Raw genomic sequence first — 21,603 nt, forward strand, 5'->3', positions numbered from 1 at the left:
GACATTACTAACAGAAAAACACAGGACTTTGTAGTTTGTGGACAAGACATTACTAACAGAAAAACACAGGACTTTGTGGACAAGACATTACTAACAGAAAAACACAGGACTTTGTAGTTGATGGTGAAATACAAGACAAGATCCAAAACGATCCATATCAAGTCTTCCTGTTGTGTGTTTGTCTTGTAGGTGAGTGTGGCAGCGAAGATGGCCCAGCGCATGTCGTTCGGCTTCTATAAGTACAACAACATGGAGTTTGTCAGGATGAAGGGGCCCCAGGGCAAAGGTCACGCTGAGATGGCGGTCAGCCGGGTCCCGACCGGAGACACGTCCCCCTGCGGCACAGAGGAGGACCTGGACTCACCCCTACACGAGAGGGTAGGTAGAGTAGACAAATAGGCACACACACACATACGAGAGGGTCAGGACACACAAAACAACGTGCATGGACACATTAGGAACACCTTCTCTTTCCATGACCGACTGACCAGGTGAATGCTGTGATCCCTGATTGATGTCACCTGTTAAATCCACTTCAATCAGCGTAGATGAAGGGGAGGAGACAGGTGGTTAAAGAAGGATTTTTAAACCTTGAGACAATTGAGACATGGATTGTGTCTGTGTGCCATTCAGAGGGTGAATGGGGAAGACAAAATATTGAAGTTCCTTTAAACGGGGTACGGTAGTAGGAGCCAGGCGCACCAGTTTGAGTCAAGAACTTCAACGCTGCTGGGTTTTACACACTCAACAGTTTCCTGTTGTGTATCAAGGATGGTCCACCACCCAAAGGACATCCAGCCAACTTGATACAGCTGTGGGAAGCATTGGTGTCAACATGGGCCAGCTTCCCTGTGGAACGCTTTGGACACCTTGTAGAGTCAACATGGACCAGCTTCCCTGTGGAACGCTTTGGACACCTTGTAGAGTCCCATGTTCCGACGAATTGAGGCTGTTCTGAGGGCAAAAGGGGGTGTAACTCAATATTAGGAACGTGTTCTTAATGTTTTGTAAAATCAGTGTACACACACAAACACAGGACGCTAACCGTCCGCCAGACCAGAGGGTCGGGACGCTAACCGTCCGCCAGACCAGAGGGTCGGGACGCTAACCGTCCGCCAGACCAGAGGGTCGGGACGCTAACCGTCCGCCAGACCAGAGGGTCGGGACGCTAACCGTCCGCCAGACCAGAGGGTCGGGACGCTAACCGTCCGCCAGACCAGAGGGTCGGGACGCTAACCGTCCGCCAGACCAGAGGGTCGGGACGCTAACCGTCCGCCAGACCAGAGGGTCGGGACGCTAACCGTCCGCCAGACCAGAGGGTCGGGACGCTAACCGTCCGCCAGACCAGAGGGTCGGGACGCTAACCGTCCGCCAGACGGTCAGGAAAGCATTATGGTAGAACCACAAACATTCCATGTTCTCAGGTACACAGATATACATGATGGGGAAATGGTTTCATAATCTGAGAAATTACCCACAGAAACATGAAATAGTCAGAGCCCAGGAATGGACATGTAGATAGCTGGAACACACTTCTATTCTGTAACGTGTGTGTTCCCCTCTAACGGAGGTTCTGTTCCCCTCTAACTGAGGTTCTGTATGTCCTGAGGTACTGTTCCCCTTTAACTGAGGTTCTGTATGTCCTGAGATACTGTCCCCCTTTACCTGAGGTTCTATATGTCCTGAGATACTGTCTCCCTTTAACTGAGGTTCTGTATGTCCTGAGATACTGTCCCCCTTTAACTGAGGTTCTGTATGTCCTGAGGTTCTGTATGTCCTGAGATACTGTCCCCCTTTACCTGAGGTTCTGTATGTCCTGAGGTTCTGTTCCCCTTTAACTGAGGTTCTGTATGTCCTGAGGTTCTGTTCCCCTTTAACTGAGGTTCTGTATGTCCAGAGGTTCTGTATGTCCTGAGATACTGTCTCCCTTTACCTGAGGTTCTGTATGTCCTGAGGTTCTGTATGTCCTGAGATACTGTCCCCCTTTACCTGAGGTTCTGTATGTCCTGAGGTTCTGTATGTCCTGAGGTTCTGTATGTCCTGAGATACTGTCTCCCTTTAACTGAGGTTCTGTATGTCCTGAGGTACTGTCTCCCTTTAACTGAGGTTCTGTATGTCCTGAGATACTGTCCCCCTTTAACTGAGGTTCTGTATGTCCTGAGGTTCTGTCCCCCATTTTAACTGAGGTTCTGTATGTCCTGAGGTTCTGTATGTCCTGAGATACTGTCCCCCTTTACCTGAGGTTCTGTATGTCCTGAGGTACTGTCTCCCTTTACCTGAGGTTCTGTATGTCCTGAGGTACTGTCTCCCTTTAACTGAGGTTCTGTATGTCCTGAGGTTCTGTATGTCCTGAGATACTGTCCCCCTTTACCTGAGGTTCTGTATGTCCTGAGGTTCTGTATGTCCTGAGGTTCTGTATGTCCTGAGGTTCTGTCTCCCTTTACCTGAGGTTCAGTATGTCCTGAGGTTCTGTATGTCCTGAGATACTGTCCCCCTTTACCTGAGGTTCTGTATGTCCTGAGGTTCTGTATGTCCTGAGATACTGTCTCCCTTTACCTGAGGTTCTGTATGTCCTGAGGTTCTGTATGTCCTGAGATACTGTCTCCCTTTAACTGAGGTTCTGTATGTCCTGAGATACTGTCCCCCTTTAACTGAGGTTCTGTATGTCCTGAGGTTCTGTCCCCCATTTAACTGAGGTTCTGTATGTCCTGAGGTTCTGTATGTCCTGAGATACTGTCCCCCTTTACCTGAGGTTCTGTATGTCCTGAGGTACTGTCTCCCTTTAACTGAGGTTCTGTATGTCCTGAGATACGGTCCCCCTTTACCTGAGGTTCAGTGTGATGTCCACTAGAGGATATCAGAGACTGGATTTGACTCAGTTGGGGGGTTGTTCTGGAGGATAGAATGGATTGACTTAAGTGTACTGGCATAGTCTTTGATACACAAAACCCAGTCTATTAAAAACCAATGAAACAACATGGCATTATATTATTACTTGAGGTACTGCCATGTTTAATACACTGTAGTATATTATATTACTACTGAGTTACTGCAGTATATTATATCACTACTGAGTTACTGCAGTATGTTATATTACTGAGTTACTGCAGTATGTTATTACTACTGAGTTACTGCAGTATATTATATCACTACTGAGTTACTGCAGTATATTATATTACTACTGAGTTACTGCAGTATGTTATATTACTACTGAGTTACTGCCATGTTTAATACACTGTAGTATATTATATTACTACTGAGTTACTGCAGTATGTTATATTACTACTGAGTTACTGCAGTATGTTATATTACTACTGAGTTACTGCCATGTTTAATACACTGTAGTATATTATATTACTACTGAGTTACTGCAGTATATTATATTACTACTGAGTTACTGCAGTATATTATATTACTACTGAGTTACTGCCATGTTTAATACACTGTAGTATATTATATTACTACTGAGTTACTGCAGTATGTTATATTACTGCTGAGTTACTGCCATGTTTAATACACTGTAGTATATTATATTACTACTGAGTTACTGCAGTATGTTATATTACTACTGAGTTACTGCAGTATGTTATATTACTACTGAGTTACTGCAGTATGTTATATTACTACTGAGTTACTGCCATGTTTAATACACTGTAGTATATTACATTACTACTGAGTTACTGCAGTATGTTATATTACTGAGTTACTGCAGTATATTATATTACTACTGATTTACTGCCATGTTTAATACACTGTAGTATATTATATTACTACTGAGTTACTGTAGTATGTTATATTACTACAGAGTTACTGCAGTATGTTATATTACTACTGAGTTACTGCCATGTTTAATACACTGTAGTATATTATATTACTACTGAGTTACTGCAGTATGTTATATTACTACTGAGTTACTGCAGTATGTTATATTACTACTGAGTTACTGCAGTATGTTATATTACTACTGAGTTACTGCAGTATGTTATATTACTACTGAGTTACTGCAGTATGTTTAATACACTGTAGTATATTATATTACTACTGAGTTACTGTAGTATGTTATATTACTACTGAGTTACTGCAGTATGTTATATTACTACTGAGTTACTGCAGTATGTTATATTACTACTGAGTTACTGCCATGTTTAATACACTGTAGTATATTATATTACTACTGAGTTACTGCAGTATGTTATATTACTACTGAGTTACTGCAGTATGTTATATTACTACTGAGTTACTGCAGTATGTTATATTACTACTGAGTTACTGCAGTATGTTTAATACACTGTAGTATATTATATTACTACTGAGTTACTGTAGTATGTTATATTACTGCTGAGTTACTGCAGTATGTTATTACTACTGAGTTACTGCCATGTTTAATACACTGCAGTATATTATATTACTACTGAGTTACTGCAGTATGTTTAATACACTGTAGTATATTATATTACTACTGAGTTACTGCAGTGTTATATTACTACTGAGTTACTGCAGTATGTTATATTACTACTGAGTTACTGCAGAATGTTATATTACTGCTGAGTTACTGCCATGTTTAATACACTGTAGTATATTATATTACTACTGAGTTACTGCAGTATGTTATTACTACTGAGTTACTGCCATGTTTAATACACTGTAGTATATTATATTACTACTGAGTTACTGCAGTATGTTATATTACTGCTGAGTTACTGCCATGTTTAATACACTGTAGTATATTATATTACTACTGAGTTACTGCAGTATGTTATATTACTACTGAGTTACTGCAGTATGTTATATTACTACTGAGTTACTGCCATGTTTAATACACTGTAGTATATTATATTACTACTGAGTTACTGCAGTGTTATATTACTACTGAGTTACTGCAGTATATTATATTACTGCTGAGTTACTGCAGTGTTATATTACTACTGAGTTACTGCAGTATGTTATTACTACTGAGTTACTGCCATGTTTAATACACTGTAGTATATTATATTACTACTGAGTTACTGCAGTATGTTATATTACTACTGAGTTACTGCAGTATGTTATATTACTACTGAGTTACTGCCATGTTTAATACACTGTAGTATATTATATTACTACTGAGTTACTGTAGTATGTTATATTACTGCTGAGTTACTGCAGTATGTTATATTACTACTGAGTTACTGCCATGTTTAATACACTGTAGTATATTATATTACTACTGAGTTACTGTAGTATGTTATATTACTACTGAGTTACTGCAGTATATTATATTACTACCGAGTTACTGCCATGTTTAATACACTGTAGTATATTATATTACTACTGAGTTACTGCAGTATGTTATTACTACTGAGTTACTGCAGTATGTTATATTACTACTGAGTTACTGCAGTATGTTATTACTACTGAGTTACTGCAGTATGTTATTACTACTGAGTTACTGCAGTATGTTATTACTACTGAGTTACTGCAGTATGTTATTACTACTGAGTTACTGCAGTATGTTATATTACTACTGAGTTACTGCCATGTTTAATACACTGTAGTATATTATATTACTACTGAGTTACTGTAGTATGTTATATTACTGCTGAGTTACTGCCATGTTTAATACACTGTAGTATATTATATTACTACTGAGTTACTGCCATGTTTAATACACTGTAGTATGTTATATTACTACTGAGTTACTGCAGTATATTATATTACTACTGAGTTACTGCAGTATGTTATATTACTGAGTTACTGCAGTATATTATATTACTACTGAGTTACTGCAGTATATTATATTACTACTGAGTTACTGCCATGTTTAATACACTGTAGTATATTATATTACTACTGAGTTACTGCCATGTTTAATTTACTACAGTTTAACTACACAGGCAAAAGAGCAACTGATGGTAGTATTAGATATGTTCTGATCGGCTGTCTGGGTGTTTTCTCTGTAATTCGTTGGTTCTGATTGGCTGTCTGTTTTCTCTGTAGTACGTTGGTTCTGATTGGCTGTCTGTGTTCTGTTTGGTCAGGTGACGTCGTTCAGCACCCCTCCCACCCCGGAGAGGAACCGCCCCTCGTTCTTCTCCCCTTCTCTCCGTCGGAAGGTCCCCAGGAACCGTATCACTGAGATGAAGAAGAGTCACTCAGCCAACGATAGTGAAGAGTTCTTCAGGGAAGAGGATGACGAGGGTAATGATATTTTATACCCAAACACCACGTGTTGTGTAGGATCTGTTGGAGAGTATAGAACCTGGATGTGTTGAATAGACAGTGTAGAACCCGGATGTGTTGAATAGAGAGAGAGAGTGTAGAACAGAGAGTGTAGAACCAGGATATGTTGAATAGCAAGAGAGAGTGTAGAACCAGGATGTGTTTAATAGAGTGTGTAGAACCCGGATGTGTTGAATAGACAGTGTAGAACCCGGATGTGTTGAATAGAGAGAGAGTGTAGAACCCGGATGTGTTGGAGAGTGTAGAACCAGGATGTGTTGAATAGACAGTGTAGAACCCGGATGTGTTGAATAGAGAGAGAGAGTGTAGAACCCGGATGTGTTGAATAGAGAGAGAGAGAGAGAGTGTAGAACCAGGATGTGTTGAATAGAGAGAGAGAGTGTAGAACCCGGATGTGTTGAATAGAGAGAGAGTGTAGAACCCGGATGTGTTGAATAGAGAGAGAGTGTAGAACCCGGATGTGTTGAATAGAGAGAGAGTGTAGAACCCGGATGTGTTGAATAGAGAGAGAGTGTAGAACCCGGATGTGTTGAATAGAGAGAGAGTGTAGAACCCGGATGTGTTGAATAGAGAGAGAGTGTAGAACCCGGATGTGTTGAATAGAGAGAGAGTGTAGAACCCGGATGTGTTGAATAGAGAGAGCGTGTAGAACCAGGATGTGTTGAATAGAGAGAGAGAGTGTAGAACCAGGATGTGTTGAATAGAGAGAGAGAGTGTAGAACAGAGTGTAGAACCAGGATATGTTGAATAGCAAGAGAGTGTAGAACCAGGATGTGTTGAATAGAGAGAGAGTGTAGAACCCGGATGTGTTGAATAGAGAGAGAGTGTAGAACCAGGATGTGTTGAATAGAGAGTGTAGAACCAGGATGTGTTGAATAGAGAGAGAGAGTGTAGAACAGAGAGTGTAGAACCAGGATATGTTGAATAGCAAGAGAGTGTAGAACCAGGATGTGTTGAATAGAGGGAGAGTGTAGAACCAGGATGTGTTGAATAGAGAGAGTGTAGAACCCGGATGCGTTGAATAGAGAGAGAGCGTGTAGAACCAGGATGTGTTGAATAGAGAGTGTAGAACCAGGATGTGTTGAATAGAGAGAGAGAGAGTGTAGAACCAGGATGTGTTGAATAGAGAGAGAGAGAGAGTGTAGAACCAGGATGTGTTGAATAGAGAGAGAGAGAGAGTGTAGAACCAGGATGTGTTGAATAGAGAGAGAGAGAGAGTGTAGAACCAGGATGTGTTGAATAGAGAGAGAGAGTGTAGAACCAGGATGTGTTGAATAGAGAGAGAGAGTGTAGAACCAGGATGTGTTGAATAGAGAGAGAGAGTGTAGAACCAGGATGTGTTGAATAGAGAGAGAGAGTGTAGAACCAGGATGTGTTGAATAGAGAGAGAGAGTGTAGAACCAGGATGTGTTGAATAGAGAGAGAGAGTGTAGAACCAGGATGTGTTGAATAGAGAGAGAGTGTAGAACCAGGATGTGTTGAATAGAGAGAGAGAGTGTAGAACCAGGATGTGTTGAATAGAGAGAGAGAGTGTAGAACCAGGATGTGTTGAATAGAGAGAGAGAGTGTGTAGAACCAGGATGTGTTGAATAGAGAGAGAGAGAGTGTGTAGAACCAGGATGTGTTGAATAGAGAGAGAGAGAGTGTGTAGAACCAGGATGTGTTGAATAGAGAGAGAGAGTGTAGAACCAGGATGTGTTGAATAGAGAGCGAGAGAGTGTAGAACCAGGATGTGTTGAATAGAGAGAGAGAGTGTAGAACCAGGATGTGTTGAATAGAGAGAGAGAGTGTAGAACCAGGATGTGTTGAATAGAGAGAGAGTGTAGAACCAGGATGTGTTGAATAGAGAGAGAGTATAGAACCAGGATGTGTTGAAGAGAGAGATTGTTTATTAACCTATAACCTGGATCATGTGACCCCATGCAGACCTGTGTAACCAGTCCAACCTGCGGTCTCGCTCCCTGTCGGGTACAGGTCGGTCCCTGGTGGGATCTTGGCTCAAACTGAACCGTACGGAGGAGTACTTCCTGCTTTACTCCCACCTGACCTACGTCACCCTGCCGCTGCACCGCATCACCTCAGGTCAAGACCCACACTATCAGTCCCTAATGGGTCACTATTCCCTATCACCTCAGGTCCAGACGCACACTATCAGTCCCTAATGGTTCACTATCACCTCAGGTCCAGACTCACACTATCAGTCCCTAATGGGTCACTATTCCCTATCACCTCAGGTCCAGACCCACACTATCAGTCCCTAACGGGTCACTATTCCCTCAGGTCCAGACCCACACACTATCAGTCCCTAATGGGTCACTATTCCCTATCACCTCAGGTCCAGACCCACACACCATCAGTCCCTAATGGGTCACTATTCCCTCAGGTCCAGACCCACACACTATCAGTCCCTATCACCTCAGGTCCAGACCCACACACACTATCAGTCCCTAATGGGTCACTATTCCCTATCACCTCAGGTCAAGACCCCCACACTATCAGTCCCTAATGGGTCACTATTCCCTATCACCTCAGGTCCAGACCCACACACTATCAGTCCCTAATGGGTCACTATTCCCTATCACCTCAGGTCCAGACCCACACTATCAGTCCCTAATGGGTCACTATCACCTCAGGTCCAGACCCACACACCATCAGTCCCTAATGGGTCACTATCACCTCAGGTCCAGACCCACACTATCAGTCCCTAATGGGTCACTATCACCTCAGGTCCAGACCCACACACTATCAGTCCCTAATGGTTCCCTATCACCTCAGGTCCAGACCCACACACACCATCAGTCCCTGTTCCCCATTAGTCACATGCACAGGGTTGCAGATGTAAACGGAGCAAAGATTTTACTGAGTTACAGTTCATAGAAGGAAATTAATGAGGCCCTAATCTATGGATTTGACATGACTGGGCAATAAAGGGCCATTGGGGGGGACATCTTGGGCAGGGGGACGATGGTGGACATCTTGGGCAGGGGGACGATGGTGGACATCTTGGGCAGGGGGACGATGGGGGACATCTTGGGCAGGGGGACGATGGTGGACATCTTGGGCAGGGGGACGATGGTGGACATCTTGGGCAGGTGGGGATAACAACCTGAGCTAGAGAGAGTGAAAATGTTCTGATAACACAACAGCCAGCTGGTCTGGACATGCTCTGAGGATGCGGCTAGCGTCTTCTAATCTAGATTCTTTACACTTTCTAGAGGACATGCTCTGAGGGTGCGGCTAGCGTCTTCTAATCTAGATTCTTTACACTTTCTAGAGGACAGGGAGCCATTATGGACTTTCCCTGTCTTGTAAATTACAGTATTGACTGCTCATTGACTCTGTTGTCTGTCATCAGATATCCTGGAGGTGAGACAGAAGCCCATCCTGATGACATAGCAGATCTCCAGTCCTCCTAACTGCCCCAGAGCCTCCCTACGAAGTGCCTTCCTGCATCAGGCCCTGACTGACGCCACTACAATCCAGTGGTGAGATGGAAAACTACAGCAACATTACCACCATCTAGTGGTGACATGGAGGAATTACAGCAACATTACCACCATCTGGTGGTGAGATGGCGGAATTACAGCAACACTCCCATCTGGTGGCGATATGGAGGAATTACAGCAACACTACCACCATCTGGTGGTGAGATGGAGGAATTACAGCAACACTACCACCATCTGGTGGTGAGATGGAGGAATTACAGCAACACTACCAACATCTGGTGGTGAGATGGAGGAATTACAGCAACACTACCACCATCTGGTGGTGAGATGGAGGAATTACAGCAACACTACCACCATCTGGTGGCGAGACGGAGAACTACAACCAAACCTGGAGTCGATGGCAAGAGGTGACTAAAAAAACAACTTTGGAACAATGAAAACCAGCCAATCAAAAAAGTGCCTCTTCCCTCTGTCATGTTCCTGCTCGATGAGGATTCGCCGGTGGGTGTGAGGCGGTCGCCAGGGAAACGGGCATAGCAACCCACCTGTCAGGATCACAATGGTCGTGAAGTGCAGTGCCATTGGCTGAACTCTGACCTGGAACTAAAATGATTTAGAATGTCTCTGGACGAATCTAAAATGGAACTCTATTCCCAATTTAGTGCACTAATGTTGGCTTTAGCCCTATGTGGACTCTGATCTAAAGTAGTGCTCTATAAAAGGGAATAGGGTGCCATTTTGGACAACGGCTCCTGTTTTCTTGTAAATATCCTGCTGCTTAACTATTCACTGATAAGCCTTTAGGAAAGGTTACGCTTCTCCTGACGGAAACATAAAGCTTCTGTCTGTTTTGTCGTTGCGTGTTTGTGTTTGTCTGCGAGGCGGGGAAGGTTAAAAGGATTGTGTGTGTGTCTACAACGTTGTCTAAGTCCCAGGGCTTTGTGGATGTGCTGCCTTCAGTCTATCAGCACACCACTGGCACATAAAGGATGTTACTCTGAGACCAGAATGGCACCGTATTGACCAGGGAGTAGGTTTCCATCAGGCTCACAGTCTGGAGATCCTTCAACTCTTCAGTTTAACGTGACGAACTTTCAACAGGGAACTGAAATTATCATCTACATAAAAAACAATGACTTGGAAATTCACACACGTGTGAGGAGGATTTTCCTCAGCACTGGAACAAGATGGCTGAATATAGAAACACAGGGCCTGCTGATACTCAGCTTTAGTAGCCGTAGATACTAAACCCTGTTCCTGTCTGGTCTCGTCCCCAGGCTGCTGTTACGTGGAGCCTGGTAACTGTCTGGAACTAAGGGGGTGTGGCTTTACTGAGTGGTATGCTAATCAATTCAAATTCTGGAGCGAATCACACGACTCTGAGAAGGGGGAGGGAGCCTGGGATAGTTGTATTTATGGAAGCCCATTCCTGCCAAAATACAATTAAATGTCGACACTGCCTCAACATTAAGCTTCTAACTAAAACCATTTAGACAGAACATACATCCACTACATGGACAGAAGTATGTGGACACCTGGTCGTCACACATCTCATTTCAAAATCATGGGCATTAGTATGGAGTTGTCCCCCCCCCCTTTGCTGCTATAACAGCCTCCACTCTTCTGGGAAGGCTTTCCACTAGATGTAGGAACATTGCTGCTATAACAGCCTCCACTCTTCTGGGAAGGCTTTCCACTAGATGTTGGAACATTGCTGCTATAACAGCCTCCACTCTTCTGGGAAGGCTTTCCACTAGATGTAGGAACATTGCTGCTATAACAGCCTCCACTCTTCTGGGAAGGCTTTCCACTAGATGTAGGAACATTGCTGCTATAACAGCCTCCACTCTTCTGGGAAGGCTTTCCACTAGATGTAGGAACATTGCTGCTATAACAGCCTCCACTCTTCTGGGAAGGCTTTCCACTAGATGTTGGAACAATGTTGCAGGGGGACTTGCCACAAGAGCATTAGTGAGGTCGGGCACCGATGTTGAGCGATTAGGCCTGGCTCGCAGTCGTCGTTCCAATTCATCCCAAAGGTGTTTGATGGGGTTGAGGACAGGGTTCTGTGCAGGCCAGTCAAGTTCTTCCACACCGATCTCGACACACCACTTTAGTATGGACCTGACTTTGTGCACGGGGGGGGGGGGCATTGTCATGGTGAAACAGGAAAGGGCCTTCCCCAAACTGCTTCCATAGTTAGTTTGGAACTCGGTAGTGAGTGTTGCCACGGGCTTCAGCACTCGGCGGTCCCGTTCTGTGGCCTACCACAGCCGTTGTTGCTCCTAGACGTTTCCACTTCACAATAACAGCACTTACAGTTGACCGGAGCATCTCTAGCAGAGCAGAAATTTGACCAACTGACTTGTTGGAAAGGTGCCACATTGAAGGTCACTGAGCTCTTCAGTACCGCCATTCTACTGCCAGTGTTTGTCTATGGAGATTGCATGGCTGTGTGCTCGATTTTTATACACCTGTCAGCAACGGGTGTGGCTGAAACAGCCAAATCCACTAATTTGAAGGGGTGTCCACATACTTCTGTGTATATACATGCTGTGTGTTTCCTCATTTGTAGCATTATGAAGTCTATCTGTCCACGTTGCTGAACTGCCATTTGCATTTGGCACTTTATATTGTTTAGTAAAATAATTGACACAAAACCATTGAAAAGACAAAGTACTGGTGTTAAGACTGATTCACCTCATGATTTGATTGGTCAACTGATAAACCACAGCTGGTCTAGAGTATTCTACTGATAAACCACAGCTGGTCTAGAGTAGTCTACTGATAAACCACAGCTGGTCTAGAGTAGTCTACTGATAAACCACAGCTGGTCTAGAGTAGTCTACTGATAAACCACAGCTGGCCTAGAGTAGTCTACTGGTAACAACCACAGCTGGTCTAGAGTAGTCTACTGATAAACCACAGCTGGTCTAGAGTAGCCTACTGATAAACCACAGCTGGTCTAGAGTAGTCTACTGATAAACCACAGCTGGTCTAGAGTAGTCTACTGATAAACCACAGCTGGTCTAAAGTAGTCTACTGATAAACCACAGCTGGTCTAGAGTAGTCTACTGATAAACCACAGCTGGTCTAGAGTAGTCAACTGGTAACAACCACAGCTGGTCTAGAGTAGTCTACTGATAAACCACAGCTGGTCTAGAGTAGTCAACTGGTAACAACCACAGCTGGTCTAGAGTAGTCTACTGATAAACCACAGCTGGCCTAGAGTAGTCTAATGATAAACCACAGCTGGTCTAGAGTAGTCTAATGATAAACCACAGCTGCAGGTAGTCTACTGATAAACCACAGCTGGTCTAGAGTAGTCTACTGATAAACCACAGCTGGTCTAGAGTAGCCTACTGATAAACCACAGCTGGCCTAGAGTAGTCTAATGATAAACCACAGCTGCAGGTAGTCTACTGATAAACCACAGCTGGTCTAGAGTAGTCTACTGGTAAACCACAGCTGGCCTAGAGTAGTCTACTGATAAACCACAGCTGGTCTAGAGTAGTCTACTGGTAAACCACAGCTGGTCTAGAGTAGTCTAATGATAAACCACAGCTGCAGGTAGTCTACTGATAAACCACAGCTGGTCTAGAGTAGTCAACTGGTAACAACCACAGCTGGTCTAGAGTAGTCTACTGATAAACCACAGCTGGCCTAGAGTAGTCTAATGATAAACCACAGCTGCAGGTAGTCTACTGATAAACCACAGCTGGTCTAGAGTAGTCTACTGATAAACCACAGCTGGTCTAGAGTAGCCTACTGATAAACCACAGCTGGCCTAGAGTAGTCTAATGATAAACCACAGCTGCAGGTAGTCTACTGATAAACCACAGCTGGTCTAGAGTAGTCTACTGGTAAACCACAGCTGGTCTAGAGTAGTCTACTGATAAACCACAGCTGGTCTAGAGTAGTCTACTGGTAAACCACAGCTGGCCTAGAGTAGTCTACTGGTAAACTACAGCTGGTCTAGAGTAGTCTACTGATAAACCACAGCTGGTCTAGAGTAGTCTACTGGTAAACCACAGCTGGCCTAGAGTAGTCAACTGGTAACAACCACAGCTGGTCTAGAGTAGTCTACTGATAAACCACAGCTGGTCTAGAGTAGTCTAATGATAAACCACAGCTGCAGGTAGTCTACTGATAAACCACAGCTGGTCTAGAGTAGTCTACTGGTAAACCACAGCTGGTCTAGAGTAGTCTACTGATAAACCACAGCTGGTCTAGAGTAGTCTACTGGTAAACCACAGCTGGTCTAGAGTAGTCTACTGATAAACCACAGCTGGTCTAGAGTAGTCTACTGGTAAACCACAGCTGGCCTAGAGTAGTCTACTGGTAAACCACAGCTGGCCTAGAGTAGTCTACTGGTAAACCACAGCTGGTCTAGAGTAGTCTACTGATAAACCACAGCTGGTCTAGAGTAGTCTACTGATAAACCACAGCTCCAGGTAGTCTACTGGTAAACCACAGCTGGTCTAGAGTAGTCTACTGATAAACCACAGCTGGTCTAGAGTAGTCTACTGATAAACCACAGCTCCAGGTAGTCTACTGATAAACCACAGCTGGTCTAGAGTAGCCTACTGATAAACCACAGCTGGTCTAGAGTAGCCTACTGATAAACCACAGCTGCAGGTAGTCTACTGATAAACCACAGCTGGTCTAGAGTAGTCTACTGATAAACCACAGCTGGTCTAGAGTAGTCTACTGATAAACCACAGCTGGTCTAGAGTAGTCTAATGATAAACCACAGCTGCAGGTAGTCTACTGATAAACCACAGCTGGCCTAGAGTAGTCTAATGATAAACCACAGCTGCAGGTAGTCTACTGATAAACCACAGCTGGTCTAGAGTAGCCTACTGATAAACCACAGCTGGCCTAGAGTAGTCTACTGGTAAACCACAGCTGGCCTAGAGTAGTCTACTGGTAAACCACAGCTGGTCTAGAGTAGTCTACTGATAAACCACAGCTGGTCTAGAGTAGTCTACTGATAAACCACAGCTGGTCTAGAGTAGTCTACTGATAAACCACAGCTCCAGGTAGTCTACTGGTAAACCACAGCTGGTCTAGAGTAGCCTACTGATAAACCACAGCTGGTCTAGAGTAGCCTACTGCTAAACCACAGCTGCAGGTAGTCTACTGATAAACCACAGCTGGTCTAGAGTAGCCTACTGATAAACCATAGCTGGTCTAGAGTAGCCTAATGATAAATCACAGCTGGTCTAGAGTAGCCTACTGATAAACCACAGCTGCAGGTAGTCTACTGATAAACCACAGCTGGTCTAGAGTAGTCTACTGATAAACCACAGCTGCAGGTAGTCTACTGATAAACCACAGCTGGTCTAGAGTAGTCTACTGATAAACCACAGCTGGTCTAGAGTAGTCTACTGATAAACCACAGCTGGTCTAGAGTAGTCTACTGATAAACCACAGCTGGTCTAGAGTAGTCTACTGGTAAACCACAGCTGGTCTAGAGTAGTCTACTGATAAACCACAGCTGGTCTAGAGTAGTCTACTGATAAACCACAGCTGGTCTAGAGTAGTCTACTGATAAACCACAGCTGGTCTAGAGTAGTCTACTGGTAAACCACAGCTGGCCTAGAGTAGTCTACTGGTAAACCACAGCTGGTCTAGAGTAGTCTACTGATAAACCACAGCTGGTCTAGAGTAGCCTACTGATAAACCACAGCTGGTCTAGAGTAGTCTACTGATAAACCACAGCTCCAGGTAGTCTACTGGTAAACCACAGCTGGTCTAGAGTAGCCTACTGATAAACCACAGCTGCAGGTAGTCTACTGATAAACCACAGCTGGTCTAGAGTAGCCTACTGATAAACCACAGCTGGTCTAGAGTAGTCTACTGATAAACCACAGCTCCAGGTAGTCTACTGATAAACCACAGCTGGTCTAGAGTAGTCTACTGATAAACCACAGCTGGTCTAGAGTAGTCTACTGATAAACCACAGCTGCAGGTAGTCTACTGATAAACCACAGCTGGTCTAGAGTAGTCTACTGATAAACCACAGCTGGTCTAGAGTAGTCTACTGATAAACCACAGCTGGTCTAGAGTAGTCTACTGATAAACCACAGCTGCAGGTAGTCTACTGATAAACCACAGCTGCAGGTAGCCTAGACAAGCAGGTAGCCTAGACAAGCAGGTAGCCTAGACAAGCAGGTAGCCTAGACAAGCAGGTAGCCTAGACAAGCAGGTAGCCTTGCACCCAGATCCCCTCTGGTCATGTATTACAGTCTAAAACAGGACTATTTACTGTATGTGTTAATAAGAGAGAATGTGATCACATTGGTTTCCTATTCAAACTGTGGGTGGCTGAGCTACCTAGGCCGTATCAACACAATAGTGTTGACATTGTGACTTAATTCCAGATGATACAACCCTGCATACAGTCAGCTCAGTCCTGGTCACAGTCCTGGTCATTCTACTGTCACAGTCCTGGTCATTCTACTGTCACAGTCCTGGTCATTCTACTGTCACAGTCCTGGTCATTCTACTGTCACAGTCCTGGTCATTCTACTGTCACAGTCCTGGTCATTCTACTGTCACAGTCCTGGTCACAGTCCTGGTCATTCTACTGTCACGGTCCTGGTCATTCTACTGTCACGGTCCTGGTCATTCTACTGTCACAGTCCTGGTCATTCTACTGTCACGGTCCTGATCATTCTACTGTCACGGTCCTGGTCACAGTCCTGGTCATTCTACTGTCACAGTCCTGGTCACAGTCCTGGTCATTCTACTGTCACAGTCCTGCTCATTCTACTGTCACGGTCCTGGTCATTCTACTGTCACAGTCCTGGTCATTCTACTGTCACAGTCCTGGTCATTCTACTGTCACAGTCCTGGTCATTCTACTGTCACGGTCCTGGTCACGGTCCTGGTCATTCTACTGTCACAGTCCTGGTCATTCTACTGTCACAGTCCTGGTCACAGTCCTGGTCATTCTACTGTCACAGTCCTGGTCATTCTACTGTCACAGTCCTGGTCACAGTCCTGGTCATTCTACTGTCACAGTCCTGGTCATTCTACTGTCACAGTCCTGGTCATTCTACTGTCACAGTCCTGGTCATTCTAACCCTATGACCTGACTAGAAAATATCTGGCCCCATCATAATCCACATAAAGTCCTTTTTTATTACTGTCATACTACTAGGGCCTGGAGTTTTACCTGGTTTATTACTGTCATATCATACTACTAGGGCCTGGAGTTTTACCTGGTTTATTACTGTCATATCATACTACTAGGGCCTGGAGTTTTACCTGGTTTATTACTATGTCATATCATACTACTAGGGCCTGGAGTTTTACCTGGTTTATTACTATGTCATATCATACTACTAGGGCCTGGAGTTTTACCTGGTTTATTACTGTGTCATATCATACTACTAGGGCCTGGAGTTTTACCTGGTTTATTACTGTCATATCATACTACTAGGGCCTGGAGTTTTACCTGGTTTATTACTATGTCATATCATACTACTAGGGCCTGGAGTTTTACCTGGTTTATTACTATGTCATATCATACTACTAGGGCCTGGAGTTTTACCTGGTTTATTACTATGTCATATCATACTACTAGGGCCTGGAGTTTTACCTGGTTTATTACTATGTCATATCATACTACTAGGGCCTGGAGTTTTACCTGGTTTATTACTATGTCATATCATACTACTAGGGCCTGGAGTTTTACCTGGTTTATTACTATGTCATATCATACTACTAGGGCCTGGAGTTTTACCTGGTTTATTACTATGTCATATCATACTACTAGGGCCTGGAGTTTTACCTGGTTTATTACCATGTCATATCATACTACTAGGGTCTGGAGTTTTACCTGGTTTATTACTATGTCATATCATACTACTAGGGCCTGGAGTTTTACCTGGTTTATTACTATGTCATATCATACTACTAGGGCCTGGAGTTTTACCTGGTTTATTACTATGTCATATCATACTACTAGGGCCTGGAGTTTTACCTGGTTTATTACTGTCATATCATACTACTAGGGCCTGGAGTTTTACCTGGTTTATTACTATGTCATATCATACTACTAGGGTCTGGAGTTTTACCTGGTTTATTACCATGTCATATCATACTAGGGTCTGGAGTTTTACCAGGTTTATTACTATGTCATATCATACTACTAGGGCCTGGAGTTTTACCTGTTTCTGTATCAGAACAGACAGTAAAATGTGCATGTTAGGACCTAGTCCAACGCTCTAACCACTAGGCTACCCTGCCCTGTGAGGACCATACTTGTCTCACTTCTCGTCTGTTTGGACATGTTCCTGTACTGATGAATGCAGAGAATACCAGGGGAGTCTTTTCTTCACCTCAGGCCCATTTATAGTCATCAATCACCACAGGCAACACCGTGTTCATATTCCGGACAAATGGCACCCTATTCCCTTCCTAGTGCACTACTTCAGACCAGGTCAGACCCTTCTTCTAAGTATGACGTGTTTAAATCGAGTCTGGTACAGATTTCAGTGTTCGACCGACCACCAGGCGGTCCCGGCCGACCGACCACCAGGCGGTCCCGGCCGACCGACCACCAGGCGGTCCCGGCCGACCGACCACCAGGCGGTCCCGGCCGACCGACCACCAGGCGGTCCCGGCCGACCGACCACCAGTGACAAGAAAAACAAGTGCTACCCGTTGAATTGTTGATGAATTTATTCCCCATTTTAAATCAACGACTACAAAATGTTTCAGACAGGCGATGGCTGCATTGCCTCACCTCAGCGACAGACAAAAAGGACACTTGGAAACAACCAAACCTAGAGATGAAGGAAAGAGCATCCTTTCACACCAACTGATGATGCCTTGTGGAAAACAGACTGTGTGACCTTACAGGCCCTCTCCCTGCATCCAAAATGGTGTGCTTCTTTTGAGCAGCTCTAGAAATATATATCTATAATGCCTCTGAGAGGCTGTGAAGGGAGACATATTCTCAAAGAAAGACAATTACTGAAGCAGACATTCCCTTTCGAGACAGTTGTGGGTGAACCGGCGGCCATTTTGAGTGAGTGTAATTCCACGAGGGATAGAAGGGAGATGGAGTCCTTTTACTCAGACAGGTACACAGTTATGGGTGAACCGGCGGCCATTTTGAGTGAGTGTAATTCCACGAGGGGGAGAAGGGAGATGGAGTCCTTTTACTCAGACAGGTACACAGTTATGGGTGAACCGGCGGCCATTTTGAGTGAGTGTAATTCCACGAGGGGGAGAAGGGAGATGGAGTCCTTTTACTCAGACAGGTACACAGTTATGGGTGAACCGGCGGCCATTTTGAGTGAGTGTAATTCCACGAGGGGGAGAAGGGAGATGGAGTCCTTTTACTCAGACAGGTACACAGTTATGGGTGAACCGGCGGCCATTTTGAGTGAGTGTAATTCCACGAGGGAGAGAAGGGAGATGGAGTCCTTTTACTCAGACAGGTACACAGTTATGGGTGAACCGGCGGCCATTTTGAGTGAGTGTAATTCCACGAGGGAGAGAAGGGAGATGGAGTCCTTTTACTCAGACAGGTAAAATAATGAATCTCACTTCAGCACAACATATTTCCATTTATCTTTTACAATAAATAAAGTCTTACAAAGAAAAAGATGTGAACAAACATTCAGTAGAAACCCACAGACAGACAACACTAGGTTTAGGCAGTGAAAGGTGAGAACTAACTAGATGCTGTTGGGGAGGGTTTATCTAGTTCTCAGATTATCAGATAAAACGGACCCAGTCTTGCATTAACATAAAGGGCCTGCAGGTAAAATGGCTCCCTATTCCCTACATAGTGCACTCCTTTTGACCAGGGCCCTATGGGGGGGGAACCCTATTCCCTACATAGTGCACTAGATAGGGAATAGGGAGTCATTTGAACCCTCATCAACACATCAATATCCTCGAGGGAGCTGGACAGAGAGCAGGTAGGGAAAAAAACAGTCCCTCGTCATACTAGTCTCCCACACTTTAATTAAAGATCTCCTCTTGTCCCACAACCAGAAGAACCACAGTATCGCCAACCGTTATCCTCGAGGGAGCTGGACAGAGAGCAGGTAGGGAAAAAAAACACTCCCTCGTCATACTAGTCTCCCCTACTAATCTTCCCCTGTCGTCTTCCCCCTCTCCTCTTCCCCCTCTCCTCTTCCCCCTCTCCTCTTCGCCCTCTCCTCTTCCCCCTCTCCTCTTCCCCCTCTCCTCTTCCCCCTCTCCTCTTCCAACTCAAAAGCTATAGCAGCAGTATTCAATCTAGACGGAATGTTACTGAACCCCCCAACAACAAGATGAATGAATATGGGTCATTCAACAAGTCTCATGTCTGCTAGGAGCAAGACAGTGGAGCCCATTGGACTTTCACAGTAATAATCACAACCATATTTTACAACTAAAAATGTGTGTTGCTACACCAACGCATGCAAATAAAACAATTCAACTGTCACATGTACGTCTCTGTGTTACAGTGTGTCTAGTCCAGGTGGGTCTAGTCCAGGTGTGTCTGTGTTACAGTGTGTCTAGTCCAGGTGTGTCTAGTCCAGGTGGGTCTCTGTGTTACAGTGTGTCTAGTCCAGGTGGGTCTCTGTGTTACAGTGTGTCTAGTCCAGGTGGGTCTAGTCCAGGTGGGTCTCTGTGTTACAGTGTGTCTAGTCCAGGTGTGTCTAGTCCAGGTGGGTCTCTGTGTTACAGTGTGTCTAGTCCAGGTGTGTCTAGTCCAGGTGGGTCTCTGTGTTACAGTGTGTCTAGTCCAGGTGGGTCTCTGTGTTACAGTGTGTCTAGTCCAGGTGGGTCTCTGTGTTACAGTGTGTCTAGTCCAGGTGGGTCTCTGTGTTACAGTGTGTCTAGTCCAGGTGGGTCTAGTCCAGGTGTGTCTCTGTGTTACAGTGTGTCTAGTCCAGGTGGGTCTAGTCCAGGTGTGTCTCTGTGTTACAGTGTGTCTAGTCCAGGTGGGTCTAGTCCAGGTGTGTCTCTGTGTTACAGTGTGTCTAGTCCAGGTGGGTCTAGTCCAGGTGTGTCTCTGTGTTACAGTGTGTCTAGTCCAGGTGTGTCTAGTCCAGGTGTGTCTCTGTGTTACAGTGTGTCTAGTCCAGGTGGGTCTAGTCCAGGTGTGTCTCTGTGTTACAGTGTGTCTAGTCCAGGTGGGTCTAGTCCAGGTGTGTCTGTGTTAGTGTGTCTAGTCCAGGTGTGTCTCTGTGTTACAGTGTATCTAGTCCAGGTGGGTCTAGTCCAGGTGTGTCTCTGTGTTACAGTGTGTCTAGTCCAGGTGTGTCTAGTCCAGGTGTGTCTAGTCCAGGGGTGTCTCTGTGTTACAGTGTGTCTAGTCCAGGTGTATATAGTCCAGGTGTGTCTAGTCCAGGTGTATATAGTCCAGGTGTGTCTAGTCCAGGTGTGTGTAGTCCAGGTGTGTGTAGCCCAGGTGTGTCTCTGTGTTACAGTGTGTCTAGTCCAGGTGTGTCTCTGTGTTACAGTGTGTCTAGTCCAGGTGTGTGTAGTCCAGGTGTGTCTCTGTGTTACAGTGTGTCTGGTCCAGGTGTGTCTAGTCCAGCTGTGTCTAGTCCAGGTGTGTCTAGTCCAGGTGTGTGTCTAGTCCAGGTGTGTGAAGATAAAACTTGTTGTAGACGACCCCTCTGGCATCACATGACAAAATGGCCTCCTATCCCCTTTCTAGTTCACTAGTTCCAGATGACATAGTTGGTCTAGTAGTGCACTAGATAGGGAATAGGGGCCATTCCAGATTGGAGAGTTGTCAGTGAGACAGGCAAGGATAAAGAGGGTTAAAATAAACATGACCTGGGGTAGAGGGGTACAGGACTGGCCCTGGGGTGGAGGGGTACAGGACTGGCCCTGGGGTGGAGGGGTACAGGACTGGCCCTGGGGTAGAGGGGTACAGGACTGGCCCTGGGGTAGAGGGGTACAGGACTGGCCC

At 44.9% G+C, this 21,603-nt stretch overlaps 1 protein-coding gene across 1 annotated transcript in view; it reads left to right on the forward strand.

Moving 5' to 3' along the window:
- The window catches only part of LOC116371702 (uncharacterized protein KIAA0930 homolog), a 54,969-nt gene extending 43,837 nt beyond the window's left edge, over window positions 1–11,132 (forward strand). Inside the window, exons 7-10 of the mRNA XM_031820614.1 lie at window positions 190–378; window positions 6,018–6,177; window positions 8,146–8,301; window positions 9,575–11,132. Of these exons, the coding sequence (XP_031676474.1) occupies window positions 190–378; window positions 6,018–6,177; window positions 8,146–8,301; window positions 9,575–9,615 (546 nt within the window). The 3' untranslated portion in view covers window positions 9,616–11,132. The remainder of the gene's footprint in view (window positions 1–189; window positions 379–6,017; window positions 6,178–8,145; window positions 8,302–9,574) is intronic.
- The last annotated feature ends 10,471 nt before the right edge of the window (window positions 11,133–21,603 follow it).

Source organism: Oncorhynchus kisutch, unplaced genomic scaffold (genome assembly GCF_002021735.2).
Source record: "Oncorhynchus kisutch isolate 150728-3 unplaced genomic scaffold, Okis_V2 scaffold3554, whole genome shotgun sequence".
Classification (NCBI taxonomy): domain Eukaryota; kingdom Metazoa; phylum Chordata; class Actinopteri; order Salmoniformes; family Salmonidae; genus Oncorhynchus; species Oncorhynchus kisutch.